The sequence below is a fragment of the Thamnophis sirtalis genome, unplaced genomic scaffold (assembly GCF_051295495.1).
Source record: "Thamnophis sirtalis isolate CommonGarterSnake01/CBP01778 unplaced genomic scaffold, rThaSir2_p1.2 scaffold_3, whole genome shotgun sequence".
Classification (NCBI taxonomy): domain Eukaryota; kingdom Metazoa; phylum Chordata; class Lepidosauria; order Squamata; family Natricidae; genus Thamnophis; species Thamnophis sirtalis.
This window is the reverse complement of record NW_028261383.1, coordinates 176,429,972-176,449,452: the sequence shown is the minus strand read 5'-3', so window position 1 is coordinate 176,449,452 and position 19,481 is coordinate 176,429,972. Positions and strand designations below refer to the sequence as shown.

At 41.5% G+C, this 19,481-nt stretch overlaps 2 protein-coding genes across 3 annotated transcripts in view; one reads left to right on the top strand and one right to left on the bottom strand.

Annotated features, from left to right (window-relative positions):
* The window catches only part of ODAD3 (outer dynein arm docking complex subunit 3), a 28,202-nt gene extending 23,007 nt beyond the window's left edge, over positions 1-5,195 (bottom strand). Inside the window, exons 1-2 of one of the 2 annotated variants that reach the window (XM_087711058.1) lie at positions 4,780-5,195; positions 1,045-1,166 (exon numbers count right to left, since the gene is read on the bottom strand). In XM_087711058.1, the coding sequence (XP_087567184.1) occupies positions 1,045-1,166; positions 4,780-4,861 (204 nt within the window). In that variant the 5' untranslated portion in view covers positions 4,862-5,195. The remainder of the gene's footprint in view (positions 1-1,044; positions 1,167-4,779) is intronic. The other variant, XM_087711057.1, reaches the window with a different exon arrangement.
* A 347-nt stretch (positions 5,196-5,542) lies between these two features.
* The window catches only part of PRKCSH (PRKCSH beta subunit of glucosidase II), a 42,730-nt gene continuing 28,791 nt past the window's right edge, over positions 5,543-19,481 (top strand). The window contains exons 1-8 of the mRNA XM_087711055.1: positions 5,543-5,637; positions 9,555-9,667; positions 12,137-12,253; positions 13,076-13,171; positions 13,665-13,722; positions 15,105-15,222; positions 16,824-16,953; positions 18,740-18,824. Of these exons, the coding sequence (XP_087567181.1) occupies positions 9,580-9,667; positions 12,137-12,253; positions 13,076-13,171; positions 13,665-13,722; positions 15,105-15,222; positions 16,824-16,953; positions 18,740-18,824 (692 nt within the window). The 5' untranslated portion in view covers positions 5,543-5,637; positions 9,555-9,579. The remainder of the gene's footprint in view (positions 5,638-9,554; positions 9,668-12,136; positions 12,254-13,075; positions 13,172-13,664; positions 13,723-15,104; positions 15,223-16,823; positions 16,954-18,739; positions 18,825-19,481) is intronic.

Here is a 19,481-nt window from a genome sequence, read left to right as displayed (position 1 = left end):
AATAAACTGTGCAATTAATTTATTTAAATCTATGGGGAAAAAATTCCCTAGGCTAATCGGCACCACTTGAATTAAAAATAAAATTTTTGGTAGTATATTCATTTTAATAATGGCAATTCTTTCCATTAAGGATATTTGTAGTTTCCTCCAATTTTCCAGATCTTTCTTAATTTTCTGAATCATTTTAACATAAATATTTTCTTTAATTGTTGAGAATTGGCTGCTGCTGTATTGCAATATTTTCAGGGAGGACTTATTTTCAGGAGAGAGCTTATATATGTGCGTGCGTGCATGCGTATGTATGTACGTATACATACATATATACATACATACTAAAAGGAATAAAGGCAAATGGCTATTTCTGTCACTTTTGGAAATGCAGACATACACACAGACGCATACATACACAAAAGCAAAGAACTGCTACAATATTCCAAAAGTGACAGGAACAGTCACTTGTATTAAGCTACCAGATCCGAGCAGAAAAGTACAGACAAACTTCAGATGCCGAGAAACATTTTTTGCGCTCTGATTCTCTTCGCCATTTCATGCTTGTCAGGATTTTTGCCACTCTGATCTGGCATCTGCACATTTATAGTCAATGAAATCAGAAGTTATGGTGCTTGACAAATGAACTTGCCAGTAACATGTTTCAATCTGGCAAAACTGAAAAACTATTTGCCCTAAGCATTGCAGACTGTTAGAAAACCCATTTGATGAGGACCCAGATTGTTGGGGGGCGGGGAGACAATATGCTGACTCTGTAAACCACTTAGAGAGGACTGTAAAGCACTATGAAGCGATATATAAGTCTAAGTGCTATTGCTATTGAACAGAACAGCCCGAGTGGAATGAGCAGAAAGCTCAGATATACTCTTACCAAGAGAAGATGAGATTAGAGTCATTATGCTTTTCTTTTCCAATGTCATACTGTATGAACCCACAAGAAAAGGGAAGCAATTCCAAAGACAGGGAAAGGAAGTTGGTGATTATGATTTGACAAGGGCTCACTGAGGCAGGGAGGAAGAGCATCACAAAGCTCACCGCTAGGAGGTCTGCCAATCTCTGATGCAATTTCTTATTCTCCTGCCTCAACCGCAAAATGGACTCCTTGTTCTTCTTGATGTTCCATTGGGAATTCTCATAGAAAGCTTTACGATCACCTTCTGTAAGGAGCAGAAATGAAACCACTCTGCTGATCAAGTAGTTATTGGCTCATTGGAAAGAGGCAACAAAGAGCCAAAATAGTTCCAAATTGACAGGTTGCTAATTTTGAACGAAGTTGTTCCACTAAAATGAAGGAATTAATGCTGTAAATCAAAAGTGCAACTGTGATGATAGAATCTCTTTCTACATGAATTTATATTGTAGAAAACGAGATTTTGAAACAATGTTCATTTCTACACTTAAAGCCTGAAAACATGTGCTTTTACATAACATTTCCATAAAAGAAAATAGGAACTTTTTATGGTACGATGTTGTAAGGCAATCGTCCATTGGTCATGGCAGAAATATTTCCCACATACTTTCACTAATTCTATATTTCATCGAAAATAAATTAAATTGAATATATTTTGCTAACTTTAGTTAGACTGATACTATTGGAATAATACTGATACTATTGGAATACTGATAAAGGTTGACTCAGCCTTCCATCCTTCTGAGTTCAGTAAAATGAGGACCGAGATTGTTGTGGGCAATAGGCTGACTCTGTAAACTGCTTGGAGAGAGCTGTAAAGAACTGTCAAGTGGTATATAACTCTAAGTGCTAATAGAATAGAATAGAACAGAAAAGAATAGAATATAATTCTTTATTGGCCGAGGGTGTTTGGACATTGTCTTTGGTGCATATGCTCTCAGTGTACATAAAAGGAAAAAAAATACATTCATCAAGAATCGTAAGATACAACACTTAGAGATAGTCATAGGTTACTAATAAGCAATCAAATCATACTAGGAAACAAAACAGAACAATATAAATCGTAAAAATACAAGCAACATGGTTATAGTCATAAGTAGAAAGAGATAAGTAATAGGAAGGATGAGAATAATAATAGTAAAACAGTCTATACCCCACAGGGGTGGGGTTCTGCATTAATGCCGGTTCGGTGCGTGTGTGATTTTGTGCCTGGAAAATCCATACTTGACACTTTTCTCATATCCTCTGATACTTTTCCACTAGAATGCCACTGTTTGATCCAGTTCACATGGAAACTATCTGTTATGGTTTTCTTATGAAAACCTTACCTCCCATATGTTGTGTCTTTTTAAAGTTGTCATTCTCCACATGTTAAGCTGATATTTCTTGAACAAACCTTTGTGCTCTTTAGGCCTTCAATGAATGGATCTCATGTATTCTTTCACACAGATTCATTCTCATAAACACATGGCATAAAGTTACACATTATTACTACATCTAACAATGGACTGTATGGTACAGAGCATTATATGATAGGGGCCACATTCTAGAATTAATATACTGTACTGATACATGCTTACATAGACATTGCACCCCTCACAAGAAATTCAGTTTTTTTAGATTTAGATTAGTGTAGTTGCAATTATCCCAGGTTTGGGGGAAGGAACTCTTCTTCTTCTTCTATCCAGTTAAGAGAAGGATAACTGAGATCTAATTTTAATGCCAGGAACAATGAATGAAGCAAATCTTTTGCTAAGTATTCTGAAACTATGGTCAGCACACAATATGTGTAGGCAAACAAGGTATAATAATTAAAAAATATCTATCTAAGGCAGTGGTAGTCAACCTGGTCCCTACCGCCCACTAGTGGGCGTTCCAGCTTTCATGGTGGGCTTTCAGGGGTTTGCTGTAACTCTGCTTTATACATTTTATAAAGTAAAGTTACTTCCCTACTTTACAAATCACCTTTACTGTGGAACCAGTGGGCGGTTAATTTTTTTTACTACTAACAGATACACAAAAGTGGGCAGTAGGTACAAAAAGGTTGACTACCCCGATCTAAGGGATTAAAACAGCAAAGTTGTCGGGGGAAAGTTTAAGATGAAAGTTGACAGAAGGGTGGAAGGCATTAATGTATGTTTTTTCAGATTTTTTTTTCTATCTTTGTTTTATATACGTATTTATTTTTTGAGTCTGTGGTCTATTTGGTCTAATTCCTCTTACTTCACCATAGACGTTTACAAGAGCAAAGAGTCACCTTCGAGGCACAACGAAGCTTCTTTCTAAATGCCCATAGTTTTGAAATTTATATTTAGGGGCTGTACTTATCCTGTCCTTTTCCTCTCACCCTCTATGTAAGAGCCGAGGTGGCGCAGTGGTTAGGGTGCAGTACTGCAGGCTACTTCAGCTGACTGCTAGCTGCAGTTCGGCTGTTCAAATCTCACCGGCTCAAGGTTGACTCAGCCTTCCATCCTTCCGAGGTGGGTGAAATGAGGACCCAGACTGTGGGGGTGATATGCTGACTCTGTAAACCGCTTAGAGAGTGCTGAAAGCCCTATGAAGTGGTATATAAGTCTAACTGCTATTGCTATCTATCATCTATCTATCTATCTATCATCTATCTATCTATCTATCTATCTATCTATCTATCTATCTATCTATCTATCTATCTATCTATCTATATATCTCTGTCTGTCTGTCCATCCATCCATCCATCCATCCATATCTCCTATCATCATCTATCTATCTATCTATTCTATCTATCCATCTAATCCAATCCTATCCTATCCTATCCCATCCATCTATCTATCTAGAGCCAAGGTGGCGCAGTGGTTAGGGTGCAGTACTGCAGGCCACTTCAGCTGACTGCTATCTGCAGTTCAGCGGTTCAAATCTCACCGGCTCAAGGTTGACTCAGCCTTCCATCCTTCCGAGGTGGGTGAAATGAGGAGCCAGACTGTGGGGGCGATATGCTGACTTTGTAAACCGCTTAGAGAGGGCTGAAAGCCCTATGAAGTGGTATATAAGTCTAACTGCTATTGCTATCTATCTATCTATCATCTATCTATCTATCTATCTATCTATCTATCTATCTATCTATCTATCTATCTATCTATCTATCTCTATATCTCTGTCTGTCTGTCCATCCATCCATCCATCCATATCTCCTATCATCATCTATCTATCTATTCTATCTATCATCTATCTATCTATCTATCTATCATCTATCTATCTATCATCTATCTATCATCTATCTATCTATCTATCTATCTATCTATCTATCTATCTATCTATCTATCTATCTATGTATCCAATCCTATCCTATCCTATCCTATCCCATCCATCCATCCATCCATCCATCCATCCATCCATCCATCCATCTATCTATCATCTATCTATCATCTATCTATCTATCTATCTATCTATCTATCTATCTATCTATCATCTATCTATCTATCTCTATATCTCTGTCTGTCCGTCCATCCATTCATCCATCCATCTCTCCTATCATCTATCTATCTATCTATCTATCTATCTATCTATCTATCTATCTATCTATCTATCAATCAATCAATCAATCATCTATCTATCTATCTAGAGCCGAGGTGGCGCAGTGGTTAGGGTGCAGTACTGCAGGCCACTTCAGCTGACTGTTATCTGCAGTTCAGCGGTTCTAATCTCACCGGCTCAGGGTTGACTCAGCCTTCCATCCTTCCGAGGTGGGTGAAATGAGGACCCGGATTGTTGTTGGGGGCGATATGCTGACTCTGTAAACCGCTTAGAGAGGGCTGAAAGCCCTATGAAGCGGTATATAAGTCTAACTGCTATTGCTATATTGCTATATTTCCAGCGCCCCTTACCTAGAAGCTGGATCTTGCTTTGCAGTTCCGATATCTGCTCGTGGATAGGGGGCTTGATTCCTTCCAGGTGTGTCACTGGCATGGCGGCAGTGGTGGTGGTGGTATTGAGAGGGTGGAGAAAAGGTTAAGTGGAGAGGAGACACCAGCGTGGCTCCACCGGGGCTTCCTGAGGTAACAGGTAATTCTTCGGGGGCTGCAGAGGGCTAAACAGGAAATGCACTGGAAAGGAAAACGAAGTTACCACACGTATACAGACACACTTGGCCGCAAACGGTGCTTCGGCCTGAGGGACCTTCGAGCCCCCTCCCCACAAAGGCCGCCGCCGCCGCCGCTCATCCAGGCTCTCCCCGCGCCCTTTGTCGGCGGCCGCCGCCGCTCACTCGCCCATCCGCATCCCTACGCCTAGATGGGGCTCCATGGCAACCGCTTCCGACGCAAAGCGCTCATTGGTGGAAAGAGCGACTCCTGCAGAGCATGATGGGGGGAAGGTCAAACTCCGCCGGAAGCGGGGCCGGAAGTACCCTACACAGGGCGTGGGGGGGGGAAATAATAAATTATTATTAAACTTGTCGCGCAGGGGGATGGAAATGGAAATATTTCCATCTCAAGCAACAAATAAAGGCGAACTGCGGTTAAAATATTTTGGCCGAATCGTATTGCGCTGGCCGCCGCATGGAGGGAAAAAGGAAAGGCACTTCCGCCACTCTCATGATGGTCGCGAAGCCAAAAAAAAACGGCGACTGGGAGAAAAAGGGCCGTTTGGAGTCCCCGCCCCCTCCGCAAGCGGATATCCCACCACTTACTTCCGGTGCCGAGGCGGTGGGGGCGTCTTTCCACGAGAGTTTCGGCGGGAGGCGGGTAAGGAGGGCGGCGGTGCGGGGGGCGCATTCACGGGCAGGGCCGCGCCTGTCGGAGGCCGCTGTTGGGGTTGCCCGGAGATTGGGGGGGTGGGGGAGAACGCGGAGCTCTGCTGGCCCGGCCCCTCTGCTTGGCTCTCGGTGTCCTTAGTCGCTCTTAGCCACGTAGGTAGAGAGCCCGCTGGGTGAGCCTCCTCGGCCCCCCGCAAGCTTCCCCCGCTGCCTCCCTCAACCCGCTGCTGTTCTGGTCACCGGTTTTGTAGTTTTCGCCCTCCGGAGACAGGATGGGCGGCAGAATTCTAGCCTAAAAATGGCTCTAGACTGAGATAATTATTTGTATTTAATAAAATTGTATTTGTATTTAATAAATTTATAGGCCGCCCAATCCCGAAGGACTCCGGGCGTCTTACAGAAGTAATTTTTTAAAAAACATAAAGAATTAAAAACATAAAGAATTAAAAACATAAAGAATTAAAAACATAAGAATTAAAAACATAAAGAATTAAAAGCATAAAGAATTAAAAGCATAAAGAATTAAAAATGTAAAGAATTAAAAGTGTAAAGAATTAAAAATGTAGAGTTAAAAACGTAAAGAATTAAAAATAAAGAATTAAAAACATAAAGAATTAAAAACATAAAGAATTAAAAACATAAAGAATTAAAAACACAAAGAATTAAAAACACAAAGAATTAAAAACAAAGAATTAAAAGCACAAAGAATTAAAAATAATTAGCCATTGTTGCCTTTGTTTCAACTCGACTAGATTTGAGCTCACCCTCTGTATTCAATAATTCTGTATATCTAACTGTTTGTTCAGTTAGATATACAGAATTATTGAATACAGTTAGATATACAGAATTATTGAAGCCATTGTTGCCTTTAATGTACGCTTCTCGTTTCAGTCTTTCTGCAAAAAAAACAAAACCATTCATGCTTTGTATTATGGTTCACACTTAAAAGTTTAGCAAACCTAAAGTGCATTTGACTAACATAGAAGTTTGCAAGTTTAATTTTATTTATAGGCTGCCCAATCCCAAAGGACTCGGCGGCTTACAGAAGGGAAAGAAATAAAATAAAATTAAAATAAAACAAAAGAAAAAGAAAATAAAAATAGAGCAATACTTAATTGCCGATTCTTTGTCCTTTAGGTACAAAGGGCCACATTACTACAACGGATCAATGAACACTTAATCTTAGTCCTTAATAGCAAAGCTCTGGGTGAACTCAGCTTTTAATAACAGAATGGCTAACTTGAATGAGAGGCCGTTAGCCTCGGGTTGTTTTATTTTTTTTAATTTATGTGCCTATCGGGATACTTCAATTTATAAAAACTATATCTCAGCTGATTAAAAAAAAAGATGTGAGATTTCAGGGTTTTTTTTTTAATTTTCCAAAGCTGGTTTAAATTGAAAATAAAATGCTGAGCTACAGTTTTGGACAAGTTGCTGTTTCAAAATGACTCTGGGTGGTGCAGTTAAACTATTAATTGGGAACGTGGAAAGATAATCAAAGTTTGACATAAGCATTGCATTGTAATTTACTAGCTTAATTCTCCAAACGGAGGATTTGTACTTCAAAATGGCAACTGGTAATAAGAAGCAAGTAGAATCTTGACCGTGTTAAGTCATGAGCATCATAGCAGAATTTTAAACTCAGAACGTGGGAGGTGCATGTTTCTGAATTGTATGAGTTGCTGCATTTGTGTGGTAGTTTGGAAAACAACAAAGTCTCTTGAGAGGTATTTGGCTCTTGCCAGTTTCATTATTATGTAGAGGTTTTTTTTTGCAACATTAAGGAAGTGGTTTACCATTAAAAAAAACAAATTCTAATTTAGCCTATAACTTCTAGGGTCTCATTGAAATATCAGCTGTAGAGATAGGAAATTCTAGAAAGCAACAGAATGCTAAAGTTCATGTACTGTAAGTTTCAACACATAGGAGAAATACTCATTGCTTATATAATACCATTTTCAAGCAAGTTACTGCACAATAAGGTTGGGAAGGGGAATAATCAACATTTGATTAACATGGGGGGGGGGCCTTGAAGTTGACACAGTCTTCAGAGGTCAGTAAAATGAGGACCCAGATTGTTGGGGCAATATGCTGACATGGTAAACTGTCCAGAGAGTGCTATAAAGCCAGCATGTAAGTTTATGTGCTGTTGCTATTTGCAGGAACTTGTAGCGCCTGACTATAGTGCTATTGATTTGATTTATTTGCAAGGATGGACTGAAATCTCTCTTTTGAGGGAAAAGAAACATTCCCTTATATCCTTTGTCAGCTCTTGGAAGTTGAAGAATATGGGAAGCCATACCCAGGCACCAGGTCTTATATTTGCCAGGGTGGTGACGCCTAGTTGCTTCTATTTTGGGCATTACAACTTTATCATCTTGCCATAGGAAAAACCATAAAAAATGCTTAGTGTTATGATGCTGCCCATATTCTAAGTTCTTTAGTATATTGTTTCCAGAACACAAAACTTTGTTAGCATCCTTATGGCAGGTACAATGAGTAGTCTGATAGTTGGGGTTGATGAGTTCCCCTCCCCTCTCGACTTATATGGCTGTGTGATTTTCGTGTATTTTAATTATGTGTACTGTGTTTATGTCCTTCCCCCCCCCCCCCACCCTGAGTTGTTCGCCGCCCTGAGTCCCTCCTGGAGAAGGGCGCCATACAAATAAACTAAATGCAATACAATACAATAGTTGTAGAGGCCATTTGGGAGAGCAGAGGAGCTCTCTTAATGTATACATGGCCTAGGACCTGGGTACCTACGAGACCATCTTCTGCCACATACCTCCCTTAGACTGATAAGATCGCACAGGATGAGCCTTCTCCGGGTGCCTTCAGCAGGACAATGGCGGCTGGCGGCGCCTAGGAGTAGGGCCTTCTCTGTTGCCGCTCCGGCCATATGGAATGAGCTGCCCCCAGAGATCCGGGCCCTCCCCACTCTCATGGCCTTTCGCAAAGCCATTAAAACCTGGCTTTTCCGGCAGGCCTTCTGATTGGGTGTTTGTTGCGTTTCTTTTTTAACTTCGTGTGTCCTATTGTTTTTAAGTTCTTTAAATTTCTTTTATTTCTGTAAGCCGCCGGATTGGGCGGCATAGAAATCAAATAAATTCAATTCAATTCTTGTTCAGTTTTGGGATAGTCCTTAATGACTCCAAAATTTGAGATGAGAGATTACCATAAGTGGGAGGGAGACACACTGGAATACTTTTAATATGTTTGGAGTGGTGGCCTAGTAGTAAAGACGCTTGCCTCCCACTTGAAAGGTGGAGAGTTCATTCCTAGGTGGCGGCAGATGTTTCCTAGGGTGCAAAGAAAAATATACCTGCTGGAACTCTGCATAGGAGACAGGAAGGGCTTTGACCAGTAAAAGCTCGGCTCCATCCAATCACCCGGACCTTACCCCGAATTAGAGGGTTATAGGGTCATAAAAAGAGAGAAAATTATATCAAAAAAGTACAAGTTTTGGTCAAGAACACAAGTATTTACCAATTCTGTAAATTCTGAAGCTGAAAATAAACCTTTGGACTTGCATTTTAGGCACTCAGTATATCAGTTTCATAGAGTTTTTTGATTGCAGAGAAAAATATAAATCACACGTGAGGATCCTACCTGAAACTTGGGTAACTTAATACAGAGTTTTATTTAAAATAAAATTGGATGAGAGGAAGGAATATTCCGCATCTTCCTCCTCCATATATTCATGGTAACAGGAAAGTTCATTATTTAATTTATAGGGCCACTCATCTAAACAAGGGGCTCTGGGTGGCAAACAGAATTAAAATAAAAAGCAATTACAAATATTGCAAAAATTAAAATCCAAAACAGCCGTGAAACGTGAAAACACGAACGCAACCAAGAAGTGGAAGTTTCTAGAGTAACAAATCCTTTGTTTGCATTTTGTTCCAGGAGTTGCTGGTTTTGAGCTTCCGTTATGCTGCTTCTATATCTTGGAGTGCTCTCACTTTCCGGCTTGGCTCATCCTGTGGAAGTGAAGCGTCCACGGGGGGTCTCCCTCACAAGTGAGTTTTCAAGCAGATAATACAGGTGGTCCTCAACTTACAATTGAGCCCAACATTTATGTTGCTAAGTGGGTCATTCATTGTCAAGTGGTCTGGTTTCAAAAAAAGTGTCCTGCTCCACCATCATGGATTTTGATGAAATGTGGTGTGAACATGCACACATGCCCCCAACGAACATTGGTAAAGTGTTAGGTTTGCCAATGCGATACTTGCGGAGAAACAGTCATTTGTTTGACCCCCATACCGCAGCCTGCTACAGTAGGACTCTGAGGTTTCAGCAACTTTGAGACGTAATATCTCCGGCAATATTTTGTTGAGAGAAACGAAACTTGGCCATCTTGTACAACTTCTTTGCTCCATTAAACAAAATAATAAAAGTATTCTCATGAGTGATCTCCAGCTAGATAATTTGGAGCAAAGTTGGCCGAAAATGACAGCAGCTTGAAAAAAAGTTAAAGTTTGGCTTTATATATCTGTCAGGTGCTGCTTCATTTAATAATCAGGAAAGAAACCACTCAACTCCATTTGTTTGAAATTAAGTGTACTTTTACTAATCACAAACGAATAGTAGCGAAGCTAAGCTGAGTCTGGTTAATTGTGCGCGAAAGCAAAGAATATCATGTATAGGTCAATCCCCTCCCCTTGGCACCCCAGTCCATAGTCCAATTATAATTCACCCGACTGTCAGGTGGGAAATATCTTCCAAAAACATCATCAGGGTGGAATGCTGGACAGTTAACCTTGGCGGGAAACTCCCTTCCTCCACATGCGCAATGAGATGGTCAGGACAGCTTCTAGAATATTCCTCCAGCACATAATGATTCCCCTCCCAAATACCATGCCCCCCCCTCCCCGTTTCAATGGCAGCCGAAGCAGCAGCAAGGCAGAGGCTGACAATATCTCTGGAAGGAAAGGTGATAGAAACATGAAAATTTGTGCGTAATAACTTAGAAACACGAGGCTTTTGAATATGAAATTTCATTCTGCTGCTGCTTTCCAATAGTTCACAAAGTGTAAAGTTGACGGTTTTTCACCGCTGATGTATAAAGCCCTAAAAATAGGAACGAAGTTGAGGATGTTGTATGGCAATGTCACATGCATTCTATTATTGTTTCATCTTGTTTGTTTTATATAGACATCATTACTACTATTATGTTGCGTTGGTCTATGGTTTCATTGTCCCTACCAGTTCAGGCACTTGACCCAGCAACCCCATCGCCATAGGCACCCTCAACTTTGCCCCTATTTTTAGGGCTTTACACATCAGCGATTCTGGTTTCCCTGTTAGCTTTGCTTGTCAGAAGGTTGCAAAAGATACATGACCCAGAGACACTACAACTGTCATAAATGTGAGTCGTCAAGTCGCTGAATGCAAATCACATGACCATGGGGATACTACAATGGTCATAAGTGTGAAAAGGATCGTAGCTCACTTTTTTCACTTTTCTCAGGCATGCCTCCTTCAATATCCAAGAAAGAGAAACCTCAATTCCATGTTAATAGAGATAAAAGTACTTTTACTAGATATGAATTGAAAGCAGTGAAAAGGAAATCAAGATCTGAGCCAAAAAGGCACAAACATGTACATATCAAACGTTTACCCAGCACCCTCCCCCCAATTCCTCAACCCAATGTCCAATCTGCAACTCCCTAAGGTGTCATGTGGGGTGCATCTTCAAAAACCCTCATCAAGTTGGTAAGCGAGACGGTTGGCCTTGACCAAGTCTAAACCCAGGCCACCAGCATGCGCAGAAGATGGTGAGAACTAAACTCCCTTCTTCATAACTCCTCCGGCACCAGTAATTCCCCATCCCAAATACCTCAAGCCCCCTCCCCCCCCATTTCTATGGCAGCCGATAGCAAGCAAGGAAAGTAGAGGCTGACACATAACTTTGAATGGTCACTAAGCAAATTGTTGTAAGTCGAGGACTACCTGTAGGTTAAATGGCAGGTCTGATCTCCTCTTACAGTGTGTCACTTGGACAGTTTCATTATTTCTAGCAATCGGAGGTTGGAAACACATCATGTCTATGTTTTTGCATTATAAATCAAAAGATTGTATCCATGTTGTATAAGAAAACCTCCATAATTCTCCAATGTTTGTTTTCTTGGATTTAAAATGGAGGTATAAGAGAGAAAACTGGTCATCTGAAGAGAGGTTTAAAGCAAATGAGTTACTTAAAAGAAAACAATTTAGTGTTTGAAGTTTGTTTAGATATGCAACTTCCTCGTGTCCTCAAAACTGATTTATTTTGAATGCTAACAATAAGCTACGGAAGTGGAGTGATTACTAATTGCATCCTGCTCTGCATTTTTTTTTGTCATTTAAAGTATGTTATATAGATATGGAATGACTTAACTAGACCTGGAATATTAAATGCTGAATACTTTTCTGAATTGACATATCTTTTTCCCCCAGTATTTTTTCTTGCTTGAATCTAAGTGTGTGTGTGTGTATGTTGTTTTTAGACCATCACTTCTATGATGAATCAAAATCATTCACCTGTCTTGATGGCTCTGCAACAATATCCTTTGATAGAGTCAATGATGATTACTGTGATTGCAAAGATGGCTCAGATGAGCCAGGTAAGTAGGGCATATTTAAATTTTGCCTTATTTGCACATATTGCCTTCCCCATCCCAGCTCTTGTAATTACTGCTCTAAGTATGTTTGCTAGTATTGCATCTCACATCAACCAACATGTATCTCTTAACAGGGGATAGTAACTGAACTTGTAGTGCTCCCATCCCCGTTAATTTTATTAGATTATTTAAGCAGTTAAACACTAATCTCTGAAGATTTTCTTGAAATTTGGTATCCAGACATAAAACCATAATATTTATGATGTAGATGATAGTAAGTGACTTCCCACTGTAAAATAGGACACAGATGACCTAGATAAAAATAATTGTACTTAAAAAATACAAATTTTGAATTAAAACATTAAAATGAATAAAATGAAATATAATATTGTACATATCAATCGATAGAATCCAAATTCTCTACTGTTACAGGTCTTTTTTTAAAAAAAAAATCTCCGGAAGTTCTTAAAAATCTGCTTTGGTTTATGGAAGAGTCTGTTTCTTATATATTTCAGTGTCATAGCTTTGGGACACCTTATGACTTTAATTGTGATAGCTATGAGAAATTAACTTAATATAAATTAACCCACACGCAAGCTCTGTATAGTTCGAGAGCTTGCACGTGTGGCTTAATTTATACTTCCTTCTCTTCCCCAGCCCCCCTTTCCCCCTTTCGTTTAACATACAACTGCCTTGTGTTTTGTAACTTTGTTTGTTTTTTTCCCCCTCCCTTGAATTGTGAGCCGCCCTGAGTCCCTTCAGGAAAAAGGGCGGCATACAAATAAAGTAAATTCAAATTCAAATTCGCCTTGTCTTTCTGCCCAGGAACTGCTGCATGTCCCAATGGCCGCTTCCATTGTGCCAATGCCGGATACCGTCCTATGTACATCCCCTCCTCCCGTATCAATGATGGGATCTGCGGTACGTATTGCTACGTGTTGTGAAGGAATTGTTTGGCTCTGAACAGGAGAACTCAAGTGACGTATGCCCTACGTGGCATCGGACCTGGTTACCTGAGAGGCCGCCTCCCGCCAATTACCTCCCAAAGACCGATTAGATCGCACAGACTAGGCCTTCTCCGGATTCCATCTGCCAGCCAATGTCGGCTGGCGACCCCCCGGGGGAGGGTCTTCTCTGTTGCAGCTCCGGCCCTCTGGAACAAGCTCCCCGTGGAGATCCGGACTCTTAATACACTCCCGGCCTTCCGTAAGACCTGGCTGTTCCGGCGGCCCTGGGGCCGTTGAAGTATCCAGCCCCACTTTAATTATGAATGTTGTTGTAATTTTAAAGTATTGTCTTATATATCCCCCCTCCCTTTTTTTATTTTAAGCTGCCCGGAATCTTCCAGGAGTGGGCGGCAAACAAAACTAATAAATACAAATACAAATAATAGTTCTCCCCTTGCCCCCTTTAGATTGCTGTGACACAACTGATGAGTACAATAGCGGCACAATGTGTGAAAATACCTGCAGGTAAGATATTACTTGTTTTAGAAGAAGCCCCTTCCTTGTTCAGAGGATTGATCCGGAAGCAGACTCAGGTACTAGTCATCAAATATACAACTTAGGGGAGAGGGGGGCATTTAGAACAGCTGTTCTTGAGCAGGTTAGTAATAGCAATAGCACTTAGATTTATATACTGCTCCATAGTACTTTACAACGGGGTTCCCCAGGCTGTGGGTCATGATCTACTAGTGGGCGGTGAGGGGATTACAACTGGGCCACAGAAATGGCCAGTGAGCACAAATGCGCGCACGCTCATTGTCACTTGTGCGAGCAATGGATGAATGTGCGTGCCATTTGCGTGAGCAGCAGGCACACATGCATGCCTCTTGTGCAAATGAAGCTGTGTGTGCATGTTTGTCGGCTCCTTGTGCAGAACCATGCTCTCTCTTCTCTCTCCCCCCCCGCCTCCCCCGGCCCGGCCAGTCTACGAAGCTGGAAACATTGGGGAAACTCTCTGAGCAGCTTACAATGTTAGCATATGGGCCTTAACAATCTGGGTTCTCATTCTGCTGACCTTATAAAGATGGAAAGTCAGGATTGAACTCCTGGCAGTGAGCAGAGTCAGCCTGCAATACTGCATTTTAACCACTGCAGCGCTATAGTTCACCCTCCTTTCGGTAATATGGGCCTATCCTAGAACTATTGAAGCCATTTGTAATTAATTGTTTGTGAGCTGAAAAATCTAGTTTGGAATTGCCGCTGAGATGCAAAACAGGGTTTTGTTGTGAGAGTAATAACACCATTCAAGACCAGTAAAAACTGGTTCAAACTGTTTTAAGATCTAGAACTTGAGACTTTGTCATGGATGCTTGCATAACAACCGTCATGGGAGTTTCTGTTCACAATTTGGCTGCTAATGGCTGTGAAAGGAAATGTCGGCTATCACCAGTTGAACTTTTGAACTTGTAAGATTGTTTTTCCCTCTCGGGATAGTATCTGCCACTCCCAATTTTCTTTCATATTTTGCAGATGGGCACAAGTAGAACTGAACTAAAACCAGTCACAATGCTTGCTTTTTAAATTTTTCTGTTGATCTTTTAATAATAATAATAATAAATTGCAGAATGTGGTGCTTTGCAGCATACCAACTTTATAACTGTTCTTTTTAGCTTATTTACTACTATATGGTGTTCAGAATTATGTGCCATGCTTATGACTTTGAAAAGCAGCAATGGCTTTCAAGTTATTAGACAGCCTCCTGCATCCATACCTTTCTCTGCCGTTGTGCAGAATTTTTCACTTGTGCAGATTTTTCTAGGTTAGAATTTCTTTTTACCCACTGGTGGATACCATGACTGAGCAATCTCTTGTCCTAAACCTTGGCGTTCTATTCTCTTGCCCCTTTGCAGGGAAATGGGCCGAAAGGAGCGGGAGGCACTGAAGCAGATGGCTGAGGTGGCCAAAGAAGGCTTTGAAATCAAGAAGGCCCTGATTGAAGAAGCAAGTAAGAGAAAAGAGGAAAAACAGGTGAGAAAATGTGGAGAAAATGCTTATTGTTAGCTGGGGCTGTAAGTCTGGATATTTTAATTTTTGCCAAAGCACTTTTGGCATGTTGAGAGGGGCCAAGTCGGGGTTCTTAGACTGGTTTTTAATATTCAAAGTACAATACTTTGTGACTGTAAAAGCAAAATTTGGGAGTGTGCCCTATTCTTCAGTATGTTCAGTAGACCGGCGTCTTTCTGTACTCTATATTGTCCTAAGTGCTGATTGTCCATATAAGTTTTAAACTGGATATTGTAGGACATGTATGTTTATTATAAACATGTAATGTCATGTATGTCAACACAAAATAGTTGCTCAGCAGTTGTCTACCTCTCTCCATTTTTTAATTTTCTATGTATGTATGTATGTTTGTTTGTTTTCTAAGGTTTTCGAGGGTGTTAGTATGTAGGTCTTCGGTTATTTGGGTTTTCTCCCGCGTAAAATTGGAAGTGTCTTGGCAACGTTTCGATGAAGTCTCATTCCTTTTAACTGCCAGTGGGGGTTTGAGCTGATTGGGTGGGAGCTTGGCTGTGTTCTGATTGGTTGGGAGTTTGTGTTTCATGTAAGGATAGGAGGGGTTTAAAGTGGCTAATGGTGCAGTTGCGGTCTGGCTTCTGGTCCTTGGTCAGACAGGATATGTCACCACCAAACATCCACGAAGAAAGCAGACAAAAACCCACCCTGATGATGAGGCACGACCAAGGACCAGAAGCTGTATGTATATACACATGCATGCATGCATGCATACATACATACACACACACACACACACATACATACACACACACACACAGATGCATACATACATACATACATATTTATTCAAATCCCAGTAAGGGTATGGCTAGCTGATGAGAGCTAAATAGCTTGAAATAGATCTGTACTAGTCTCCCTTTATTTATTTATCAGCACAAATATAACAAAAATGTAACAAAAAGGCAACAGTAAAAATATTGGGTTTCTGCCTGGATGGTCTCTTGTGAAGAGCCGAAAGACAGAGAATGGAAGTAGTGATCTTCCTCCCATATTTGGGCATACCAGGGGTTGTAATTATCTAATAGATACCTTTCACCCTGGCTTCACTGATAATGGATAAGAGCCTGTGGCCTAATGGCTAAGATGTTTGCCTAGTATGTAATATAGCCCAGGTTCAAATCCCAGTAAGGGTATGGCTAGCTGATGAGAGCTAAATAGCTTGAAATAGATCTATACTAGTCTCCCTTTATTTATTTATCAGCACAAATGCAACATACACCCACCCACACACACACACACACACACACACACACACACAATTCAAAGTGGTGAACATTTATAATGTGTCTTCCTCCTTCCTTCCTCCCTGTGAGGAGAATTGGAATGAGACAATGACTGGCCCAGCCAGTCAGTCTCTCTCAATCCAACTCACTTGTATGCATCCATGCATACGGTACATACAACCATATTTGTATTGCCATACAAATCTGCCATATCTTGCAAGATGGGTAACTGGAATTCAAGCAGGAGTTGGTTACAGATTCGTAATGCTTTCTTATGAAGCTATTTGGATTTGGACAAAATTCCCATTTTCTTTCCTCTCTTTGTAGAAAAAACTAACAGAATTACAGGAGGGTAAGAATTCTGTGGAGGAACAAGTGGAGGCATTACGGGTAGCAAAGGAAGCTGCTGAGAAGCCTGAAAAAGAGGCCAAGGATATCCACCAGAAAGCCTGGGAAGGTCAGTCTGGGTTGCCGATTGCTTTAATGACACTGGATATTAGCATCTTTCCTCTTAAAAGGATGGAGGAGATTTTGGTCTACGTTAGAACTGCAGCGGATGGCAAGTTAGGAATGAAAACAATGACATTTTTTCTTACCTGACATGACAGGATGCCTGAGAAGATTTGGGGAAACAATGGCAAATCTACGAACCTGGTTCAGAAAGCTACATTTCTACAGTTTGGAATGTGCAAAGCTGAATGTCCTGGTGTGGGCATTCCTCTGGCTCTTGTGATTTTACATAGTGCATAAGTCCGTGATGGCAAACCTATGGCACGCGGAGCCATTTGTCAGGGCACGTGAGGCGTTGCCCTGTCAGCTGGCCAGCGTGCATGCCAAGTCACTTCCGGTTTTTCACCCTTTGGAGCCTTCATGGGAGCCTCCTGAAGTCTCAAGAGGTCAAAAATCGGCCCTATGGGGAACCCGGAAGTCACTTCTGGTTTGCTCATAGCGCTGGTTTTTGCCCTTCAGGTAAGGCTCCGGAGGTCGAAAATCGGCCCTACGGACAAACCAGAAGTCACCATTTCCAAACTTCCGTGTTCCCCGTAGATCTGTTTCTTGCCCTCCAGAGGCTTCAGGGAAGCTGAAGCTGTTCGGAGGGGGGGGGGCAGGGCGGGGGAGGCTGTTTTTGCCTTCCCCAGGCTTCTAGAAAGCCTCTGGAGCCTGGGGAAGGCAAAAAAAACGCGTGGATGCGCGCATTCGGGGGGGGTCACGCTCATAGCATTATGAGTGTGGCACGCCTGCGCACGACCCCCCCTGTGCTCCCCCCCCCTCCCGCTTTGGGCACGGTAGCCAAAAAAGGTTTTTGACATCACTGGCATAAGTGATATGTGTGATCTTGGATACCTCTTTAATATTCAGAATAATAGCAGAAGTGAAGTGTATATCTTCAGTTGTTTATGGAAGTATAGATAGTCCCCAATTTACAACTGTAATTGAACCTGCAATTTTGGTCATAAGTCACGACAGTCGTAAAGCACATCACCAGATGACCATGCATGATTTTACAACCTTTTTTTTGGGGTGGTCATTAAGTGAACATAGCCGTTGTAAAGTCAACCTATTGTTTGCCAGGGTTTTTTTTTTTTGTTTTCGTTTTTTGCTAGAAACCAGAAGTAAATGGCAAAAATATTGTAAACTGTGGGATGCTGCCAAGCGCTATAAATGGAGGCTGATTGCCAAGCATCCAAAATGTCACGTGATAGCAATAGCAATAGCAGTTAGACTTATATACCGCTTCATAGGGCTTTCAGAGTCAGCATATCGCCCCCACAATCTGGGTCCTCATTTCACCCACCTCGGAAGGATGGAAGGCTGAGTCAACCTTTGAGCCGGTGAGATTTGAACAGCTGAACTGCAGATAACAGTCAGCTGAAGTGGCCTGCAGTACTGCACCCTAACCACTATGCCACCTCGGCTCGTGATCCTGGGATGGGAGCAGATCTCAGAATTTGGAATCTGATCATGTCACCTTTTGGAGTCTATTGTAAGCTTTGAACTGCTGCTAAGTGGCCAATTGTAAGGGAAGGATTATGAATTTAAGTGGATGCTGATAGCTTAATGGTGGTGTTTTAGAAATTGATAAGCTGTTCTGTAAACTCAAGCAATAACGAGCTTTCGGGTGTGGTCTAGATTTCTGTTATCCTGATGTTTCATCAGCAGCTGTGACTGTCATCTTCAGAGGCAGAGAGACCTCACTCTAAGATAGGTTCTTTAAAATAAATTATGTATCTGCTTTGCAATAGAAAAGAAAGCAGCTGAGAAAGCAGCACAGGATCAAGCCAAAGCGGAAGAGGCTTTTTATAAATTGGATGAAAACACCGATGGAATGTGAGTCTAATAACAACTTTTTTCAATGGTGGAACTTTTGGGGTGCCTGAATTAAGGGGTGAAAAGAGCAGTTGTTCTACTCCTCCCTTCCCCTAGTGTCTAATCGTACCATTCCTTTGGGTACTTGAGAGACCGCCTACTGCCAATTACCTCCACTAGGCCAATAAGATCCCATAGATTAGGCCTCCTCCAAATTCCATCTGCTGGCCAGTGTCAACTGGCAACTACCCGGAGGAGAGCCTTCTTGGTGGCTGCTCCGACCCTCTGGAACGAACTCCCCGTGGAGATTCGTACCCTCACCACCCTCCAGACCTTCCGCGTAGCCCTTAAGTCCTGGCTGTCCCGACAGACCTGGGGCTACATACTTCAACCCCACTCGAATAGTATGACTGTTGTGCTTTTTTAATGATGTATTGTCTTCATGTTTGTAACTTGTTTGTCCCTCCCTCCCCCTGAATTGTGAGCCGCCCTGAGTCCCCTCAGGGAAAAGGGCGGCATACAAACAAAGTATCTATCTATCTATCTATCTAGCATCCATTACCACCTTCACAAGGAACGCTTTCTTGTTAAATAAACCAGTAAATATGAACCAATCCTTGCAATAATTCTAATTTTTAAATAATAACCGAGCACTTCCTAATCCTACTTCCAAGAAAG